At 47.2% G+C, this 20183-nt stretch overlaps 7 protein-coding genes across 7 annotated transcripts; 2 read left to right on the top strand and 5 right to left on the bottom strand.

Annotated features, from left to right (window-relative positions):
• Window positions 1-189: 189 nt before the first annotated feature.
• Window positions 190-1446, top strand: LACBIDRAFT_320163 (uncharacterized protein; the record flags this gene model as incomplete). Its single annotated transcript, XM_001885344.1, has 7 exons — window positions 190-232; window positions 285-410; window positions 461-585; window positions 634-711; window positions 768-840; window positions 963-1114; window positions 1180-1446. 7 exons carry the CDS (start codon window positions 190-192, stop codon window positions 1444-1446), a joined length of 864 nt encoding a protein of 287 aa, XP_001885379.1.
• Window positions 1447-2770: 1324 nt separating this feature from the next.
• On the bottom strand, window positions 2771-4064 carry LACBIDRAFT_306434 (uncharacterized protein; the record flags this gene model as incomplete). Its single annotated transcript, XM_001885268.1, has 3 exons — window positions 2771-3058; window positions 3113-3935; window positions 3997-4064. 3 exons carry the CDS (start codon window positions 4062-4064, stop codon window positions 2771-2773), a joined length of 1179 nt encoding a protein of 392 aa, XP_001885303.1.
• Window positions 4065-5549: 1485 nt separating this feature from the next.
• Window positions 5550-7660, top strand: R3 (tyrosinase; the record flags this gene model as incomplete). The annotated part of the gene is made up of 7 exons (XM_001885343.1): window positions 5550-5658; window positions 5719-5918; window positions 5971-6296; window positions 6349-6542; window positions 6597-6749; window positions 6802-7343; window positions 7406-7660. 7 exons carry the CDS (start codon window positions 5550-5552, stop codon window positions 7559-7561), a joined length of 1680 nt encoding a protein of 559 aa, XP_001885378.1. The 3' UTR covers window positions 7562-7660.
• A 2074-nt stretch (window positions 7661-9734) lies between these two features.
• Window positions 9735-10695, bottom strand: LACBIDRAFT_295137 (succinate dehydrogenase cytochrome b560 subunit). The gene is made up of 5 exons (XM_001885267.1): window positions 10595-10695; window positions 10502-10541; window positions 10282-10448; window positions 10042-10224; window positions 9735-9989 (listed from the first exon to the last, which is right to left on the bottom strand). Exons 1-5 carry the CDS (start codon window positions 10659-10661, stop codon window positions 9901-9903), a joined length of 546 nt encoding a protein of 181 aa, XP_001885302.1. The 5' UTR covers window positions 10662-10695; the 3' UTR covers window positions 9735-9900.
• A 519-nt stretch (window positions 10696-11214) lies between these two features.
• LACBIDRAFT_330988 (uncharacterized protein) lies at window positions 11215-13144 on the bottom strand (the record flags this gene model as incomplete). Its single annotated transcript, XM_001885266.1, has 6 exons — window positions 11215-11630; window positions 11668-11737; window positions 11788-11944; window positions 12059-12504; window positions 12701-12852; window positions 12913-13144. The coding sequence occupies 6 exons, from the start codon at window positions 13142-13144 to the stop codon at window positions 11215-11217; spliced, it is 1473 nt and encodes a 490-aa protein (XP_001885301.1).
• Window positions 13145-14138: 994 nt separating this feature from the next.
• On the bottom strand, window positions 14139-15383 carry LACBIDRAFT_252840 (uncharacterized protein; the record flags this gene model as incomplete). The annotated part of the gene is made up of 6 exons (XM_001885265.1): window positions 14139-14233; window positions 14472-14607; window positions 14670-14758; window positions 14819-15033; window positions 15092-15223; window positions 15280-15383. 6 exons carry the CDS (start codon window positions 15381-15383, stop codon window positions 14139-14141), a joined length of 771 nt encoding a protein of 256 aa, XP_001885300.1.
• Window positions 15384-15583: 200 nt separating this feature from the next.
• LACBIDRAFT_295136 (uncharacterized protein) lies at window positions 15584-16681 on the bottom strand. The gene is made up of 3 exons (XM_001885264.1): window positions 16153-16681; window positions 16061-16094; window positions 15584-15943 (listed from the first exon to the last, which is right to left on the bottom strand). Exons 1-3 carry the CDS (start codon window positions 16621-16623, stop codon window positions 15801-15803), a joined length of 648 nt encoding a protein of 215 aa, XP_001885299.1. The 5' UTR covers window positions 16624-16681; the 3' UTR covers window positions 15584-15800.
• Window positions 16682-20183: the final 3502 nt, after the last annotated feature.

Below are 20183 nucleotides of genomic sequence, written 5' to 3'. Positions count from 1 at the left end.
TTCATACTGCTCCGTATCTCCATGAAGCTCTTCTCTAAATTCCTTAAAAAACCAGCTTTCTTCGGTGTAAAGTTCACCATCACCTTCCCATTCCTTGGAAAAACACCCAAGTTTGACTTCTCTCTCAATAACTTATTTCGATTCTTATTCGACCGGTATTCACCCATGCCTCCTGCCGTTTCTCCATCTATGGGTCGAGAGCTCGATGTCACCTCGGACGCTATTGATGATGGTATTTTGTAGTCCACTTTTGTCCAAAGTATTAACGCCCACTCCACTTATAGTCAATGTCCTGAGAGGGAAGCTTTGGGACGACAAGTCCGAATTTGACGAAGCCAAGGACAAGTCCAAATTCCGAGACTACGAAGCTGCTTGTGATCGAGTCAAAGCATTCTATAAAGAGCAACACGGTCTGTTTCTCGCATGACACCCACCAATCGTCAACTCACCTACCTGATAGAGAAACAAACATTTGACTTCAATGTCAAGGCCCGCGTTGAGTTCAAGACAAAGAAACGGGCCCAGATGGGTGTCTGGGAGGCCATGGAGATGCTGAATACGCTCATTGACGAGTCGGACCCCGACGTTTGTTCTTCCCATATATGGCCGCTTCCGCGGCTGACCTTTTAATAGACGAGTGTATCCCAAATCGAGCACTTGCTCCAGACCGCAGAGGCTATTAGAAGAGACGGCAAACCTGAATGGATGCAGGTTCGTCTTTCTCCCTTGACATAAACTGCCCGCCGGCTAACAGATGAGTGGCCCAGGTGACAGGCCTCGTGCATGACCTAGGAAAGCTCCTGCTCCTTTTCGGCTCTCAAGGTCAATGGGATGTTGTTGGTGTAAGTTCCGTCCCTATCTTTGTTTGATCGTTGGCTGACCCATCCCTGCAGGATACATTTGGTAGGGTTTTCTTCAAAAGGCTACCTTGACAAAACCTTAATCCGATCTTGCGTCACCAGTTGTCGGCTGCAAATTCTCGGGCAAGATCATATACCCGGAAACGTTCAAGAACAATCCGGACACTTACGACGAAGTATATTCTACCGAATACGGGATCTATCAGCCGCATTGTGGGTTGGACAACGTGATGCTGTCCTGGGGACACGACGAGGTGTGTAGTCGAGCTCGCTTCCATCCTCCTTGAGTCTCTCTGTGCTCATCGCTGTCCATCGTCAGTACCTATACAACGTCTTCAAGTATCAGAGCTCCCTGCCAGATGAGGCCCTCGCCATGATCCGGTACCACAGCTTCTACCCATGGCACCGTGAGGGTGCCTACCAACATCTCATGAACGGGAAAGATGCCCAGATACTCAAAGCGGTCCAGGCTTTCAATCCGTACGACCTGTATAGCAAATCCGATGACCCCTGTGACCCTGCGACATTGAGACCCTACTACGAAGGCCTGATCGCAAAGTTCTTCCCACCCGTTCTTGATTGGTGATAACACCTCTCTCAAGTCTTCTCGTTCTCCTCTTGTGTATCGATTAATTATAGAGTTTCGTATTGATTGTCTATTTGTTTCCATAGCTCATCCATCCACCATAGATGTTTTTATAGCTCGTCCTATTCCCCATTCCCATCCACCCGCGTCATGAACATATATAGCCTTATTATTTATTATGGACGTATATACGTAAAGGCTTGACGCTTAGATCGGAACGCTGTATCGATTACAATTGGCCTTCATCTCATTAATTTATAACTCTTAGGCTCTGTTCGGCAACGAGAATACGGTCGTATTCTCATTTTGATGGCAGACGGTATTATTCCCACCATGCCAAATCAGGTAGCCGCGGCACGTGCAAAGCTACCTCACATTGATTTCACTCCCGTCATTTCCTCAGCAGGTGCGGGATTGGTTGATTAGTGGCATTATTGTACTTCAATTTACTTCACATTTGTCTGGAATATATCCAACATTGAATCTCCACTATTAAGATGGGTACAAATGATTAAATAAGAAATATAGTAATATAAAGTAATATTAGAATAATTAAAATAGCTCATCAAAATTCAAATATGTGATTTTAATATGCCCAGTATTCAGAATATGCACAATACTTCAAGATACTCTTCAAAAAAAACACCAGCTTAAATTAGGTTGTGATCAATATGCATATTTTATATTTAAGAATCTAAGATAGGAACTGCATGCTGGAACACCAATAATTATGTGCAGAAATAATAAGTAAAAGATCTCCATATAAAGCGTGAGGTAACTATCCACGTGCCGCGGCTACATGATCTGGCATGGTGGGAATAATACCGTCTGCCATCAAAATGAGAATACGACCGTATTCTCGTTGCCGAACAGAGCCTTATAGACTGACTCCCTCGATCCCACTGGGGCAGATGAAAGATGTGCTTACTATTATGAAGTGCCGATGAAACGCTCTGAAAGGAGATTTCAGGGAACTTGGGCACCAACCTCCGTGATACCACTTCCGATTTCCAAGGCAGGTTGATATGACGGTCGACTTTTGCCTTCATTTTGAAACAAGATCCCAAACAAGATCCCACACCCGGGTCCCTCATGATGAATTCCTGCAGGGCTTGAATGATTCCAGGGATGAAGCATCTTCCTCAACATCTTCTCATTGAGGCCAACGTGGGGATTTTCAGGTTCACAAGACGGTATGTGAGTGGGAGTATGACTTATCAACGGTCAACGTTAGAAAGTTGAACAAGGCGCCAAACTCGGAATTCTCCCAACAAAAATTCGGCAATATTTAAAATCCCTTTGTAACCACCGTACCCAGCCAAAATCACTTACAAAGAACTACCTCAAGCTCCAGGAGAGTGTATCTATACTTTCCAATCTCCACAGGATCAGGGAGGAGCTCAAATAAGTTCCCGAAGCAAGTCACTTGGAACAAGTATCGATCCGGGTCGCTGATTTTGAAACTAGCAAGGTTGTCCATAAAAGTTTTTCGCAACCGGTTTTGGTATTTCAAGAAACCCGTCCCACAGCCCCAGACGCTGATTGGCCCAGCGGGGAATATTTGAAGCATAGAAAGCTGGCGGAAGTTCGCGGCGGAAGCGACCATATCCGTCTGACCGATAGAACAGTTAACCCTCAATTTAGGAAGTTTTGAGAGATCGCATACCACGCCAAACAATTCCACATCCCCTTCATCTGCCACCTTGACGTCCACAAGCAGGCCCAATTCAACCAGATTTTGACAGGTATAGAGGGGTGACAATAAACCAGGGCAAATGCACCACCTCATCGCACCAGGAGCATTGATATACAGAACTGTAAGGGAGTCCTCGTGCTTTGGAAGAGCCAAATGGAATAGGTCATGTACATGTTCGGTCGTCCCGAACTCAGAATCATGGGGCACCATACGCAAATTCAACGTTAATTTCTGAAGGCCTGAGTATGATGTCAAGTAGTCGATGAATGTGCTCGTCACGATGTCCGTCTTGAGATTGGTCAGGCGGATTTTGGCGCCCATTAAGCCTTTCCAAAGTTCAGAGTTGTGTTCACCAGGTGAGGTCGAGATATCAAGTGAGGTAAGGGAGCGAAGGAAGGGAAGCGTGGTTGCGTCAATGCATAACTTGACTGTATCGAGCGCCAGATGCGTCAAGGGTGATTTCTCGGGAGAAAGTTTCTGTTTTGATGCCAAAAGTAGAAAATCGTGGAATGATACAGAGGGTTTAGAGAAATGAACGTTGACTTCGAGATGGGAGAGAAGAGGGCTATTAGCGATCACTTGTGCCAGTTCATCTATAATCTCCGAGGGCAGCAAGATTTTTCCGTATGTATTGCACAAAGCGAGCTTTTCAAGACCGGAGATTTTTTTTAGAGGTAGATGAAATGGATTAGGTGTTTGACCTTCGAATTGAATACAGACATCCTTGAGCAGGGGAAGAGCGCTCAAGCTGGCAACGGCGACCTCGTAAGGATCTGCGTTTCTGAAGTGCCATCTAGAAAAAGTATTGTTATGTGGATCAGGCCGACAGCGACGTAGAGATTATTGTCGCATACCTGACACTCTTCACGCTAACCAGGGCGTCAAGGGCGGATTTGATATATTTATCCAGCTCAGCGAACATAGGATTTTCCTGTACAGCGTTCCCGAGGTCTGGTCGACCATTGTAGGCGTTCGGAGACAAGGAAAAGATAGTCAACCGCTTCGTGAGGCGTGATGCAGGGCATTGCTGATTTGCGAGCGCAGCAAGCTGGGTCTTCACTTGGGTGATGGTAAAATAGCGACTGTCGCAGTTGATAACAATATCACGGAAAAACAAAGGCTCGACCACTTGGTTCAGTCGACGACATGCAAGACGAATACTAGCGAGATCCTTCAAGGGCTTGCTACCTCTATTGACCTATATACCAAGGCACCAGACGTTTAAACTTTCATAAAACATGATCATGAGTACCAAGTATCGAGCTTACTTGATGGAAAATTTGTTCGAGAATGTCGTACGATACCTCTGAGAGCGTCAAAGGCTCGGCAAGGAGGGTATTCATCGTCATGATCCAGCAGGAGATTCAAAGCCTGAGGTGTTCAAGTTGTCGGTGGGATGGCGAACGATTCCAATCTGACGAGCTTCAAGTATTTGATACCTGGCTAGTTTGCGCTGCGCCACGGGTTTCTCGCTGCGCCTGCGGTTGGTGACTCGTTGTAACTTGTGGGGGCATCTACCAGACATCTACTTATAGGCGATCGGGAGTCAAAGCCGTGTTTGGCGGACCAGTCGCAGCCAAACGTTGTGATGCACAACTTTTGGAACCCCCCACTGTTGGAACCGGACTTTCACCGCAAGAGGTGCATTCTGCGTGGAATTCTTTATCGTTTCTGAATTGCGACTGGTACCGCTGGTTTACATCATCATTCTTCCCAAATTCTAGGGGTTCATATTTGGGTCGTTGGTGCTATGAGTTTCTGCCAGTGGAAAATCTTTTCGATACACATTGGATACACAATTCAAGAACGGCATCTCTAGAAAGTGGAGCCACATTACAAATTGGAACGAAGAGATATAGTGGCTTGATGTTGGCAGGACTTCTACTGTCGTCCCCAACATCAGAACACCGATCGGTCATCCCGACGTCAAAATTGCGCTCCCGAAACTCCTCGACTGCAGAACTTTGGAACAATCTTCGATGTATTTCCGCACCATCGGTATTATTGACACGCCGGCCAAGAATATCGATGTGATTCATAGGAAGGCTTGAAGTGAAACATCTTTGTCGCCCGTGATTGGACCTTTCAGCTACGGTAGAGACCGCCGGCAAACGCGAATATCTTTCGGGTCTCATTTGGGCAGATGAGGTATCAATGTCATCATCGATGCTACACCGGAGCTCGCAATATTGCCGCTGATCAATCAAGAAGTCGAAGGTGGCTTCCCATTCTTGCTTCTGTCTCAATTTCTCGAAGAACTATACGGAATCGTGAACATTCTATGTCATCGGACGACAGAAAGAGGCACTAATAAGGCCAAACTCAAATAGTGTATAAAGGTCAATGGCTGCACATCCCACCGCTTAGGGAATCTGCCCTTTCGCCTACCGATCCTACACTTACAATCATGAGTCGTCTCGTTATCTCTGGTGCTGGTGGAGGCGCCCCAAACCGTCTCGAAATCAACGACTTCATCAAGCACGACAAATATTTTTCGCTCTACGTCCAAGCACTGCGTATGTTGACATTCTGCTGATCGTTCATTGAATGAACTAACTCCCAGCAACGCTCGTCAGAACTTATGTATACCGAACGCCAGCAATCCGATGCCCAATCTTTCTTCCAGGTTGGCGGCATTCATGGATTGCCATATACCCCGTGGGAGGGTGCGACCGTCGACCCACCTGTCAATGCGGACAATCAATGGGCTGGATATTGCTTTCATAGCTCGGTCCTTTTTCCCACTTGGCATCGGCCATATATGGCCTTGTTCGAGGTAGTTTCAAGTGCTCTGTTTATATTCCGATTACTAAACTGTTCACTTGCAGCAAATTCTGTGGACTCGCGCCCAAGAGGTCGCCGCGACTTACACCGTTGACCAGGCAAACTGGAAGGCTGCCGCTACTACGATCAGACAGCCATACTGGGACTGGGCCAAAGACTCTGTGCCGCCCCCGGAAGTTATCTCTCTATTGCAAGTTACCATCACCGGTCCCGATGGGAAGAGCAAGCTGGTCGACAACCCGCTTTATCAGTATAGGTTCCACCCAATTGATCCATCCTTTCCGACTCCTTTTAACAACTGGCCAACGACTCTCAGGCGACCCAAAACCCAGAGCCCGACTGAGGGGGATAATGTAGCCGAGCTCGTGGCGTATGTTCTTTCATTTGTGTTCTGACGATTCGGGGCTAAGAAATTTGGATAGCGTCTTGAAGAACGCGCAATCAAACATCCGGTCAAACACTTTCAATATGCTTACTCGAGTGAATACTTGGCCTGCCTTCAGCAACAGCACGGCCGGCGATGGCGGAAGTACCAGTAACAGTCTCGAAGCGATTCACAACAGCATTCACAACCTGGTTGGAGGTATAGGGCACATGGGCGACACAGGCACTGCCGGTATGATGATCGTTTACACTCAAACTCGGAGCTGCCTAACATGTAGTTTTGTAGGCTTTGATCCCATTTTCTACTTACACCATACCAACGTTGACCGGATGCTCTCTCTTTGGGCTGCACTCCATCCCGGAGTTTGGGTCACTGAGGAGGTCTGTGAGGAGGGTACATTTACTACCCCCGCCGGCCTTCCCGTCGACGACAATACACGTACGCGATTACCTTCCTTTACTCGTTCATCTTTCTGATCTGAAATAATCAGATTTGACACCTTTCTACAATTCCCAGGAAACGTTCTGGGCCTCCGCTGGCATTGCCGACACCGCGAAACTGGGATATACGTATCCCGAGTTTAACGGCCTTGACATGGCTAACCCCGCCGCTGTCCAGAAAGCTATCGCTGCTATTGTTGTCGGGCTTTACGGGGACGCGGTATTAGGCCTCTTACCAGCCAAAGCCAGTACCATCGCAGGAACCGCTGCCGGTCAGCTCTGGGACTGGACCGCTCGCGTCAAAGTTAAGAAATTTGAGATTGGCACTAGCTTCTCCATTCTGTTTTTCCTTGGCTCGGTTCCCGAAAATCCCAAAGAATATCTCGTCAGCCCCAATTTGGTTGGTGCACATCATGAGTTCGTCAATAGCTCTTCGGAACGCTGCGCGAACTGCAAAGTACAAGAAGACGTTGTCAATGAAGGTTTCGTCCACCTCGATGGAGGTATTCTGGATCTTGGGAATTTGTTTACTTTGGACCCGGATAAGGTTGAGCCTTACCTGAAGAAGGAACTGCATTGGAGAGCTGTGAGGGTTCGTCAATCCATTTTTGTTTTGATTTGATCGTTCCACCGGCTGATGCGATTGATCTGTAGCTTGACTCTTCGCCTGTCGAAATCCCATCTCTGGAAGTCACCATCTTCGCAACGCCACTGTCGTACCCTCATGGTTCCCTGTTCCCTATTGGTGGGAAGGCTCGTCGACACAACACAATCACCCATGGTCGCACAGGAGGGAGCCATGATGCTTAAGGGAGTAGACGTGGCAGATAAAGAAGAAGAAGTCGACTCAACTTGTACTTGTATCTCCTTGTGCGTTCTTTTGAATGTCGTATTAGTAACGTTCACGTGTTTGTGACAGTCGCGTGTTCAACAACTTCGCGATTTGCTTTGAACAGAAACGACCTCCTCCTAGGCACCATGATTGGTGAAGTCGCGGCATTGAAATGTGGACCATCATGCATGATCTTTCCAGAGTGACAACGCGTGACAGATGCATGTTGAAGAGCAGCATTCAAGCAATGATTTTAAAGATGAAAGGTAATCCCCGTCGCTTCAATGCTTATTGAAGTTACTTCCTCTTCCTTCCTCCACCACATCTTTGGTCGCAGCAATGGAAGCAATTTTCTCCAGCGTTGCGTGGAATGACACTCCACAGGCCGATGCTCCTCAACAGTCCGTAACCCTCTCACTGATCAACTTTCAGAACCCTGAGCAATGACCATTCAGACCAACTACTACCTCGAGGACTAGCACGATAATTTGTGTTTCCCTCGCCGTAATCGGGGTGCTTTCTTCGGTGTCCCTACTCTTGGTGAGACTCGGATTACCTCAATGGGCTCGAATGCAGACTAAAAAACCATCAGTTCATTCTGTGGATGCGCCGCCGAAATACTTGTCAATCTCGTATCGCGTCAAACCAATTCGCATGGACAACTTTGACGTCTTTGAATCCAAGCCCCATCAAGACAGAATTTACGGACATGGCCAGCCATTCGCCCACTAATTCCAACCCCGACCCACAAACTGTGGCAGGTGACCGCGCTCTTTCAAAGATTCCATCTAGGCCGCATGCCTCTCGTCCTCCGTCAAGCTGGTCGACAGACTCCACACTCGTTTTAGATCTACCACGAAACAAACTACGTTCAACTCAGGTTAGCCAATAGCATATATCATTCTAATCTCGAGTTTGTGACTCAATTTTTTTTATTACCATCGAACGATAGAGCCTGCCAAGTCGAAGATCCAGTGCTGTCCCGCCTTCCGACGGTATACCCTATGTTCCAGAACATTTGCTGAAGCTGGGTTCCATTTGGGATGGCGATGATAGTAGGTTATTCTATTTCGGTGAATTTTCCCATTTGTTTTCCTGGGAACCGCGAGACGGGGATTCGTGTGCCGCATCTTCGATACATTCTTAGGAATTTTCTTGTTCCGCATATGACATGCATGGACCGACTTTAATTATTTTTAAAAGTTGAATTACAAAGTTCCTGACGCGCTTCGGCAGCCGCCTTCGCGGTCGTGGACAATTCTGCCACATTCACGCTTCTCAGCAAGCACGAAAAAATCAGAACCAGGCGGTATCGTCATTCGCGTCGCGAAAACGCAGACTTCCAACGAATTGAGTTCTACGGGGGAATCTTTTAGATCCCCAGAGTCTTGTCTAAAAATAATCAGCGAGATTCTTATTTACTGGACCTTTCCCTTCCCTAGTGAAGGCTCTCCATCAGATAAAGTTCAACTGCAGCTGGCTCCAGCGATCCCAAACGACCTCGGTCTACAATCGCTTGGGAAAGATGTACAAAGCCTTCGTCGATGACAAGACCCTTTTCTCGACAGGTGCTATGGATGAATGCATGGTGCGCGCCAACAAACTCCGGGCAAACAAGCCAATCTGTAGCATCTTCAGGAACCTTTCCCAAAAAAATGGTGATGCTGAAGCTTTGACCGAGATCATATTTGTCGAATTCGATACGTGCGGTCCAATCCAATTTGGTCATGCACTTTGTCGCGATCGATGCGAGTTCGAATATTGTTGCAGTTAAACTCGAAACCCGAAGACGGAGGAACGATAAATTACCTTATGTTGCGATGATGAAGGCAGGAGCAGGAATGGTGATTATGATCGGCAAACGCGCTGTCCACAGATTTATTGATCACGGTGCATGATGAATTTTGAACGTTTAACGATCATTAATCATTATAGCGTATTCATCTCTCCTATACTTTCATGGAGAAAACTTTGTTATCGATGACGGAAGGCCATCCTATTTCAATGACTTGAAGCCGCCGTTAGAACTTCACCTAGCTCAATTTTATAAGTACTGGGCTTACTCACCCAATAAATGAAAGAGAGGCTCTGGAACCATGGCGGTTGAAACACAGGCTTGGAGCAATCTTGAAAGTGACGCTTCACCGCTATAGGGAGAAAAAATTGACATTCTGGAGACAAGACAAAATATATCCGACTGGCGATTTAAAGGGCTGTAGATCGGAGGGTAGAAGCAGCATCCAATTGTCCCAGCGAGGATAATATGATGAATTATATGTAAATATGCACCGAGAATTCACATTACAACTTTTGCAGTTTATTTCATCAGGGTCAAGACAACGGTAGAGACGGCCGTTGCTCCAAGGACGGCGTATCCAGTCGTGTAACAGGCCTTGACCGTCATGACTAACGACATTGTCAGTCGTCAGACAGGACTGATTGTGCATGGGCAGCTCACATTTTCCCATATCCCAACTAAGATGCCTCAAACCGTTGATTGAGTGGAAGGCGAAAGGGGCTGCGAGAATTGCCTTTCCAGCGTACTTGACTACTTCTGGAAGACCCGCAACAAACTCGACGACATGGAGGCTATCAAAGGTTCCAGGTGCGACGAGGTAAGCGATAGAAAAGCCGTAGAGCACTGTCAAGGAATCAGCCCTCAATACCCCTGTCCTCCGGGATTTCAGATAATACTCACAGACGCTAAGGCCGGCCCCGGTAACGCGGTTGGCTATAGAAGCTATCCATGTAAGCTGAGGCTGGTATATTGTAAAGTGGGGGCTGCTGGGTCGGCGGAGGCGTTGCTTGTCCAGAATTTCTGCAGCTGCCGAGGATGGGAGGGATTGTGTTGTTGTTGTTACAGATCTTTTCTCGCCTTTGGTAAGTCTCTCCGCAAATACAGCACCTTGCAACCGCACCTCTTTGCGACAGCGTTTCTAAGGACAACCTGGTTGCGCACTGTGAAGGAATCATTGAGCACACGATGGCGAATGGCGGGGCTGGTAACACACAAATTCTAGGAGAAAAGACAGCTTTTCTGAAAGATGAGCCTAGCCCGAGCGATCTTGTGGACATCATCGTGAAACAATTCAAGAGATATCTAAGAGGTACTCTCGTAGGTGAGCGTGAGCGTTGGAATGAGGGGCATACGGAATACTCCGCTCTGGTTCGCATCTCACGTGATATTTTACTATGAATCTCTTAACCTCTATCCGACCTCTTTCCTGAGTCTTCCCCGTCTTTTATTGTTAACCAAAGAGGCTGATTCAGAGTTTTCACCGGGTTCTGACTGAGGGCTGCCGTGTGATGGGCATTGTTGATAGGCTGGTGGGCACGTGAATCGACATCAAAGTCAACCCTCCACCTGTTCACCCCCGTTCACTCACAAGGCCGTCCGAGTCGTAACTATCATTCGAGGGCCAGTCCAAATTGATTGATTTTTACGTCAAAACCAGTTTTCATTCAGTAAAAAGTTTTACAACTTGAAGTATCTGCACTCTCCAAATTTGACGACATTCGCAAAGGTTTCGTAAAATCGGTCCATGGAAGTTAGACCCCTAGCAATTGAGAGGAGTCGCAGGCCACCAGGGTTCACGAACTGTCCGTTCATTAATTTCCCTCCGAAAAAGAGTTACAGGTCCCCCGAGTCCAGCCTCAGTCCATACAACCATCGGTAATGTTCACTGGTCCAGATATCAGGTTCTTCTGGAGCACAGCTCGACAAGAGCAGCCCTCCTACCGTCAACGCATTCAAATTCTGCGGGTTACCCTGGGGATCCGAAGAACCCCAGTTATTCCGTTTTGCAGAACGCAGTGGTTCTTCAGGCCGCCTCTCAATGTGAACCGCGCACATAGAGACCACAAGATGTACTGAGTACCCATCCTGGCTGAACAGAGCTTGGAAGGAAGTGTCGGACAATCCGTGGAGCACGAACAGTGGTGGATGGCGTGTAAGAAGAGCTCCCGACGACCTTAGGCCTACAAGCTGGACGAGGTGGGTTGCAGGAGGACGATGAGGGGTTGAGGCTGAAGGTGGCGTTACTGTGACTGGTGGTAGTTGCAAAGGATATAATCGCGGGCATACAGGAGCGTTGAAATCCAGCCAAGAAGCGGAGTACCTTTTGTATTCGGCTAAGATCTTCCTGAGCATCTTCCTATGTTGCATTGCTCAGTGTACCGCAAAGATAAATAAAGTACAACCTACAGGCAAGCTTCGTTGGGCATCGAGGCAAGAGAGTGGACGTGAGTAGGCGGGTATTTCTGATGAAGGTACTCTTATGCCAGTGCCCTTGAGCAAGGAAATTGACTCCAAGGAAAATAAAGCATACCACCGCATGCTGATAGTAAAGGCCAACAGCTCCCTGAGGTTTCACAGCTTTGTGGGGATCATATCGAAACTCAACACGAATGTATGTATCCAAGTCAATCACTGGTCAACGCTCAGTACCAGAAAAAGGATATGACATAGCACCTACCGAGCAAAGAAAGTCTGACAATCCCACACGAGCATAGAGAGTATATGGTCTTCGACGAAAGACCCAGAAACCAAATTCGAGAGGAGGATCAGCATAGTTTCCAGGACATCGTCCAAGGTTTGGAATACGGCCTTGCTAAGTCGGCTGGACGCCTTTCGCACGTCGGAGCAGGCTACGAGGGTATTCTCTCGTGCTGGAGGGGGAGCATCTTCATTACTTGGGCTGAGTGGCGAGTATTGGGCGATGAACGTGGGTCTTATGCCAAGGGGAGTCGGGGCGTGTTGCTCATTTGTTTTAGGCATCACAGCAGGACAACAGCTTTGTGTGGGGCCACAATATGAGTCGACCTTGAACTGAGGGAACAAGGCAAAAATATTGCTCCTAGTTCCCGTCGAGTGCACAACAAGGAGTCTAACACCCGGAATGGTTACTTCGGTTTGATTGTTCTGAAAGGATCACTCACCAGTGCTGTGCCCAGAGTATCAACATAACCCCAAAATTGGGAGTGATTGAATGTCATGGAATCCAAGATTATTCGTGAGGGGCGAGGAGGCGTCACGAATGTTACGTCCGTCTTCTAAGTGGCTTGCTCGGAGTCAGCATCCGGTCGTCGTCTTCGTCGTCAGACATCATCCAGCACACTCCCACCACCTCCCACGGCTTGAAGTCCAGCAGGAAGACGTATGACTGCATCACCGCCTGGGATCGGAAAGGTGACCTAACACGCGTTTTCTCCACCACAGTCATGCCAAATCCTCCGAGCTGGTGAACTTCTTTCGAGAGCCTACTCTTTCCTGCTCGCTAGGTGCCGCATTGAAAGTGTTGCAAGCTTGTGCTTGATTTGCTCCCCACACCTTCCGCCCGTTCATTTTCGTTCTTGTCAAAGAGAAGTGACAGGTAATAAGAGCGGGCTCGGGTATGCTTAGAGGCATGTGGTTTCGTTGCGTTACTCCGCATACCATGGAAAGTGTGCGGAGGAAGAAAATTTTCAGGGAGGGTAACGTTCGGAGAGGTCGATCCATAGGGAGGGAGCATGTATTGTGGAAGAAGAGATTTTGGGTCGAAAAGTTTGACTAGTGGTAGCATTGCTTTGCATCTTATTTGGGTCCAAAATTAGAGTGGTGCGGTCTTCAAAAGGGGAAGCGACATACCGAGTCTCGATGATATTCGCAGAGTAATCTGCCCCGAGTCGGGCTCAACCTTTGTATCACGTACTCTATCTTGCACGTCAACGCCGGCGACGAGCCCGCCCTTTGATAGTTTATCCACAATGGCGATCCCTTGAGAGGACAGCCAACTCCGGATGAACAGACCGCTTGCGTATCTTTGGCCATTCCACAGACGCCGGGTCTGGTGGAATGCTCCAGGCAATGATGAATTCAGTAGGCAGATATGTAAGCCTGTGTCTGCACTCTTCAAGTCTCATGATAAGCCTTGGCCGCGAAGGAAAGTCACAAAACCCACTCATTTTTGCCTCTTCATCCAACCACATCACGGTCATCCACTCAAATTCATCCAATTGTGCCGACGCCACAGACTAGGTCCTCGGCCTATTCACGGCGCCCTCTAGCCGTTCACTAATTTTTTGGGCAGCTCTTCGTGGTAGTGAACCCCGCCGTGAGCAGTGGACCAGGCAGTGCATGTGAGGAGGACTGTAGAGGTCGGAGTGCAAGCGTCGCAGGGATGGATCAAGAAGTCCAGAGGCAGCATTGTTGATCAGGACAATGCCAATACCGTGATAGGCCCGCAAGCTGAAAGTTTGAAGAACATCACTGTGCCAGAACTGGAGTCTGGAGTAGTATGCTCAGAGTATGCCACTCGCCAAACGAACTATTAAGATGTCCCTTCGTACCGGTCGAAGGGGAAGTCGTTTGAGATTTGTTTCTAGTGAATGAGGAAAAGTCTGCACTGTGCAGGTGAGGGTTGTTGATCAAACAGCACACTCTGTACAAAATTCAACGATGATCATGATACCCAAACACGAAAAATCCTGAAGGTTGAAAAAAGGCGTCGAAGTCTGCCTTACGGAGGCCATGGGAACCAAGTAAGGCCAGTAATCAACCAGAATAAATCGTCCGCGTCAACTCTCAACCAACAACCCACTCCGCTCCTCCCAAAACTCATCTTTGATAATATCACAATGAAGCATGACAACCTTCGATTTCGGACGACGCGCTTTCCCCTTCCTCGTCTTCTCTTGCTTCGAATCCGATTTTGACGAACGGGCGAGTACTGGCTCGTTATCGAGCACCTGAGGGTATTTTATGTTACGCGGCGTGTTGGGGAGAAATTTTGTGAACGCCTTACGTTGACGTTGGTTCGCTCATATTGTCCTTCGTCAGGTATAACCTCCTTGGTGACCTACATCACCCCCAAGTCAGCCCCAAACAATCGACAGTCTAAACCAAAATACAAACCTCTCCATCCTTCTCTTCTTCAAGATCCTCACGAACCAAGACACTGCCCTTCCTAAACTGCGCATCGAGCTGATTATAATTTATTCCAAATCTCGAGAATAATATCTCATGTTTATCTTTTGCAAACGTCCCCTGGACAAGAAATGAGAAATCCCCAAGTATGATGGAAAGAGAAATGTGGGTGGGTAACCTACCCGTAGCGTAGAATGTGCCTCCGTCGTCGTCTGCCCGCCCTGCTGAACGAGGGCCCAAAAAGTCGTGTTATACAAGTTATTTATGTGCGCTTCAATGTAAGTCCGTCTGTAAGCCTATTCAACGAAGGGAAAAGAAGAACGAAACGTACTATCGGCCTGCCGCCACGCAAAATAATCCTTCACCTCCTTCGTCCCGGGGTACAGCACGATACGCCCATCAAAGCTCGGCGGGTAACCGAGTGGGGTATCAGGGAAGTATCGTGACCAGTGAAAGACGTAGGATGAGGTGAACAACGACGTCAGGGTGGACACGATCTTGGAGTGTCGTCGATTGTAGAGTGACGTGGACTTTCGAAGGAGGAAACTGCTCTTGGAGCTGAGTGAAGGGTGCAAAAAGAGGCGGAAGTACGGGACGAACGGACCTAAACTCGTCCGACTCCCCAAAACCAAGCACGACATCGGGATACTCCTCCATCAAGTCCTGCGCGGCGTGGTCCATGAGCTGCAGCGCACGGACATCGTTCGGTTTCGCAAAGTTGTGTTTTTCGGAGAACCTACGTTGTAAGATGGTATGATGACTCGGAATCAGTAAATTTATCTGAACGCGTACCGATGGAAAGAGTGTCCATCTATCCGAAGAACCATGAACACTCCGGGAAGGAGGGGATCGGGAAGCTCAAAGTCGCGGACGTAGGCATATTTGGAGTTTGCCATTGGAGGAACAGTTATAAAGGGACTCTAATATAGATTAGATTAGATATGACATTTTCCGTCAAATTCTGACAGTGTCAAAGATGCTTCAATGCGCGCATGCACGAACGGTGAGTTATACGTGAGAACTCAAAAAGGGTGTTCTTCCTGAGCTCGGTTGCTTACCGAAGGTGAGATCGTTATTGACTCTTTGATTGAAGTCTCTCAAGACGACGTATAGAGTGGGGAGTTGATAAATACATTTGAAAGTAAGTACAATGATTTATGGGAATGGCGACCTTTATATGTATATGCATGTAAGAGTAATACGGAAGGGAATTACGCGAACCAAGAGATCGGAGGGGGGGTGAAGTTATAAATGTAGGATTTCCAATGGACAAGGGAAAATGGGGATGGAGTGAATTTGCGGCAAGTTCAGATCTAAGGAATAATATCATCGAGATCGCCCTCCTGCACTCGAATCTCAACGACTTCGACCTCGTAGTCGGTCAAAGCCGAGTTGGTAGATGACGCAGAGGTAGAGATGAACCCGCGAGAGTTCGGTGGAGAGGTGGATGCGACATCTGCGTGACGTGATTCGAGTGAAGGTGATGGTAGCAGAAGAGCAGGAGGTTGAGGGAGGAGAAAAGAGTCAGTTCATATATGTCATGGGCATCGAAGAAGAGGTAAAAGTGACGAACATCGATCTTTAATATACGGCGGTACGAAGAGGTCCTACGTTTGCAAGACGAGGTAAGATGATAGAGTGAAGATGAAAAGACCACCAACGGACCTGATTCCATACGAATCCTTGACTCCTCTGGATAGTCAAGATAGGCCGGAGAGTGTACACTTGCTGTTTCTTCTTCCTCTGGCGTCTAGGACTCTCCGGCTCAGGCTCTATAGCGCGCTGCTTGCCCTTCACATCCTTCTGCTGTATCTGGTCTTTCTGATGCTTCTTAGCTTCATCACCATCGCCCATATCCATGTCAATATCACTGCTGTTGTCCTGCGTCGTCGTCGGATGCACCACGACATCCTCCGCATCGTCACTCATATCCCCACGACTCTGCCTCACACCCGAGTCAGCAGCAGCAGCAGATCCGGAGTAATCTTCCTCATCCTCGGAACAGGAATCCGAACAACTATCACTATAATCTTCGTCGTCGTACCTGATCTGCTCGTAGCAGGCCCATGTGGGTGGGGACGCTGCTCGGCCCATTGTGCGGCGGCGGAAATAGTACGAGTTCGCTGCGGTAGCCATTGTTTAAGTCCGATAAAGTGACGTGGTGCGGGGAACACAAAGAAATTTAGAGGTGGTGGTGGTAACAAAGAAAAACAAAGCTTTGACTACCGACGAGTCAGAAACGAGGAAGAGGCAATGTGATTGTGTGAAGAGTCAGAACCACCTTATAAATAAACCGTAAATAATAAAACAATTACGCAGGTCTGACTCTCAGAGAGGAGATTTGCGTCTTGACGAGTATATTTGGGGACTTACAATGAGAGACGAGGTGGACGAGGTAAAAACAGCTTTCTATAGATTACATCACCCTCTGAATGCCGGAGTCCTCACGAGATCAGGGTACCGGGAATTCAGGCCGTGACGGGAGGTGGGCCTTAGAAACATTTATTGAGAGGTCATATCTTATGCATGTACACCTTGAGATAAAATTGAGTCACCTTGAGTAAATTCAAAGACTGCAGGAATGACATTAATCATGTAAACATATTTCTCGGGCCAATCCTGCTTCCCATTTGAGTTACCAATCCCTATCAGTACAAAGTTGGCACCTCTCCATCGGCACTTTTTTGATCTCCAACCCTTCCACAAAATTCAAGATAGCTCCTGGGTATAAGCCAGCCTATTTCTGCTTTTTTCCATAAAGAAAAATGAAGACAAAGTTCTGTCTTTTTTTTTTTTTTTTTGAGAAAGGCATATGTTGATCCACCAAAAAATGTGATGTTTTGTGGCTGCCATTTCACAGGGGTACTGATAGGCCATAAGCAGCTGAAATTGCCTGAAAGGGTAGAGAGTAACTGAAACTATTTTCATGCCTCTTGACACACAAAACTTTAAATAAATAAAAAATAATGTGCTCGAACAAACCACAGACATTGCAGGTATGTTATGTATCTCTGCTTCAGCGACATTTAGAACTTGGTTTGCTGGCAGGTCTTCTCTGAACCAACTCATAGTTTTAAAAAACGTGTTGTGTACAGTCATCCACCCCTTAATGATACACCACCCCCATTTGATACACTTTTGACTAGCAAATATCTCACTCAATACTAGACCGATTTTTACGAAACAAGTTGTAACAAGTAGTACAAACTCATATCTACCCCAGTACACAATTTGGATGTAATTGAGGCAGAATTGGCAAAGCTGTGGAGCATACAAAATGGACTGTTTTTTGGAAATAGCCAAATACAGTCACAACCCTCAATGATACACCCATAATCTTAGTTTTTCTCTGTGAAATGTGGGTCAAACATTCTGAAATGTAGTATGGTCATAGAAGGGCATTTATCTGAGATTTTCATATAGTTTTTGTAGAGAAAGGTTATTCTCAAAGCTGTTGAAGCTAATTTCTCATTTTGGGTGTATCATTGGCAGGTGGATGACTGTATTTCAATGTTTTAGATTCATTTTGAAAGGCAGAAAAGCTTCATGGCCCACAGCTGGAAATTTCTTCAAAAGAAGGGTGGAAAAAGCATGCCTTTTTGGATTGAAACATATTTTATTTGGAAGGGGAGAGGGTCAAGAGCCTTTTAAAAAAATCTACATTGTTTTTAGATTCTTAGGCCCTTGTGCAAGATTTAAGTTGAAGTTTTAACCAAGACTCAAAACTGAGAAGGAGGAATGGTGACATCTAAACTTCATGTCCTTGAAAACTCATATCAGGGATTAAAATTTCTGCAGCCTCTTGGGTTACAAGAAAGTCAACCATCTTTTGCAACAATGAAAGAGATCTATTTCTGGATGCTTATCTGCCATGCCAGTTCAGCTGTGCCTCCAACCTCCAGGCCTTCCACTTGGAGTAACAGGTTGACAGGGTGAAGTCCATGGAATAAAATATGAGTAAGTTAGGGAAGGGAAGGATGCATATCTATCCTTGATACCAAGGGCAATAGCCTTTTACTGTGCAATTGCTGGAGGTACTCAAGATTATGGTAGTTGATAGACAAACTTGTGAATCTGTTGTGAATACTAGTACTTCGCCCAAATCAAAGACAAATTGAACTCACATCTGAAAAGGAACAAGTTACAAGTGAAGAAAGCATATGAACAAATCTTGCATAATTGGTTGGACACACAAGCATGTCATTGTGCAGTTCATGACAGAGTGGAGCTTCAGGGATCAAATGGCACCAGGGCTCAAATGCCATTTTTACTTATGGTATGGGTTGGAGTCCATGATAATCCAGCACCACAAATGACATAGCAACTTGTTCCAAGAAACTTCTCTTGTTGATTTAATCCAGTGTAAAATGCGAAATGTGGTGGTTGTTGAACAAGGCACAGTCTGAAGAACCATAGCCAGTGGGTGCGCGTTGAGGGAGAGGAAGTCCGAATGTGGGCGAAGGTGCGCATTGCCTCCGCGCTTGTTTGATTGCGCCGCCTTACATAATATTTACAAGCGTGCGCTTCGTTCACTCTCACAACGCCCCAGTTTGGAGGGGCATCTGAAGAGGGTCCCAGGTCTACTCTGCTCCCTTTCGGCGGACCTACTAATCTGAAAGATGTGCTTCGACCCCATGGGCAATCCCGCCACCAGGACCAGGACGGATATCTGCCCTTTCGCGCAACTAGGAGTCGTGCACGTTGCGCCGACTCCGCGGAGCAAACGTTGTCGCTGATTTTCCTGATGAAGATGAACTCCCTCCGAATGAGGCAAATAAGAGAAATATAGGTCCGCCCCAATCCATGAAATCTGCCATTTTTGTCGCCTGAACACAAACACACCACAGCTTGGCAGAAAGATTGCCATGTTGGGGAAATGTCAGAGGTGATTACTGTTTTTAGACACTGCCAGAGGTCTCGCGTGGCAACGACTGACAAGTGTCCCACGGTAAAAGTGGGTCGGAACCAATCCCGAGAGTTGATTGGTCTCAACACCCTTTTTGCGATCACCCAGAATTGCTTCTAAAGGTAATTTTCAAGTGCCTCCAGCGCTTGTTCGCGGGGGGGCAAATGCGATATAAAAGATGCCCGCCGTTTTGTGTGTTGGGCCACACAAGGACGTCTACAAACCGTAGCTTCCTCGTCGCAATCTCATACCGCAATTCCTGGATCCTCTCCTCGTCTCTTCTGCAAGGAATTCGCCTCCTTCTCATCATCTCGTAACCTATCACGTTTTGTGACCACTCGCGGTACGTGTTTCCTTTGTGGGTGGTTACCGAGATTTCGATCTTGCTCACGGTCAATCCCATTTTTTTTCCTTTGTGCCACCCCGAACCCTTCTTCAACACGTGTTCTCCCGAAACAAAATGTACCTGTAATTCAATGCTCTCGATATGGGTGTGCCGATCCCTATACTCTTTTGAAAAAACATAGAAATGTCCTCCGAGTCATACTACGACTGGCTGCCCACCATTGGCTCGCTACATATAAATCCCATTGTTCATTCATATGGCGTACCACGCTCATATCACCATTCCTCCGATGACTCCGACTCCGGGGGAGGCGAGAAAACCTCAAGCCAAACATATGACACACCTCCCAATTATACTGCAGAGGATACCCCATTCATACCTCGACGGAGCAATTCTTTGACGCCTACCCACGTTGAACCGAGCTCTTCGAATCGTTCCTTTGTC

The sequence above is a fragment of the Laccaria bicolor genome, genomic scaffold (genome assembly GCF_000143565.1).
Source record: "Laccaria bicolor S238N-H82 LACBIscaffold_30 genomic scaffold, whole genome shotgun sequence".
In the NCBI taxonomy this organism is placed as follows: domain Eukaryota; kingdom Fungi; phylum Basidiomycota; class Agaricomycetes; order Agaricales; family Hydnangiaceae; genus Laccaria; species Laccaria bicolor.
This window is presented reverse-complemented; position numbering and strand designations above follow the sequence as displayed.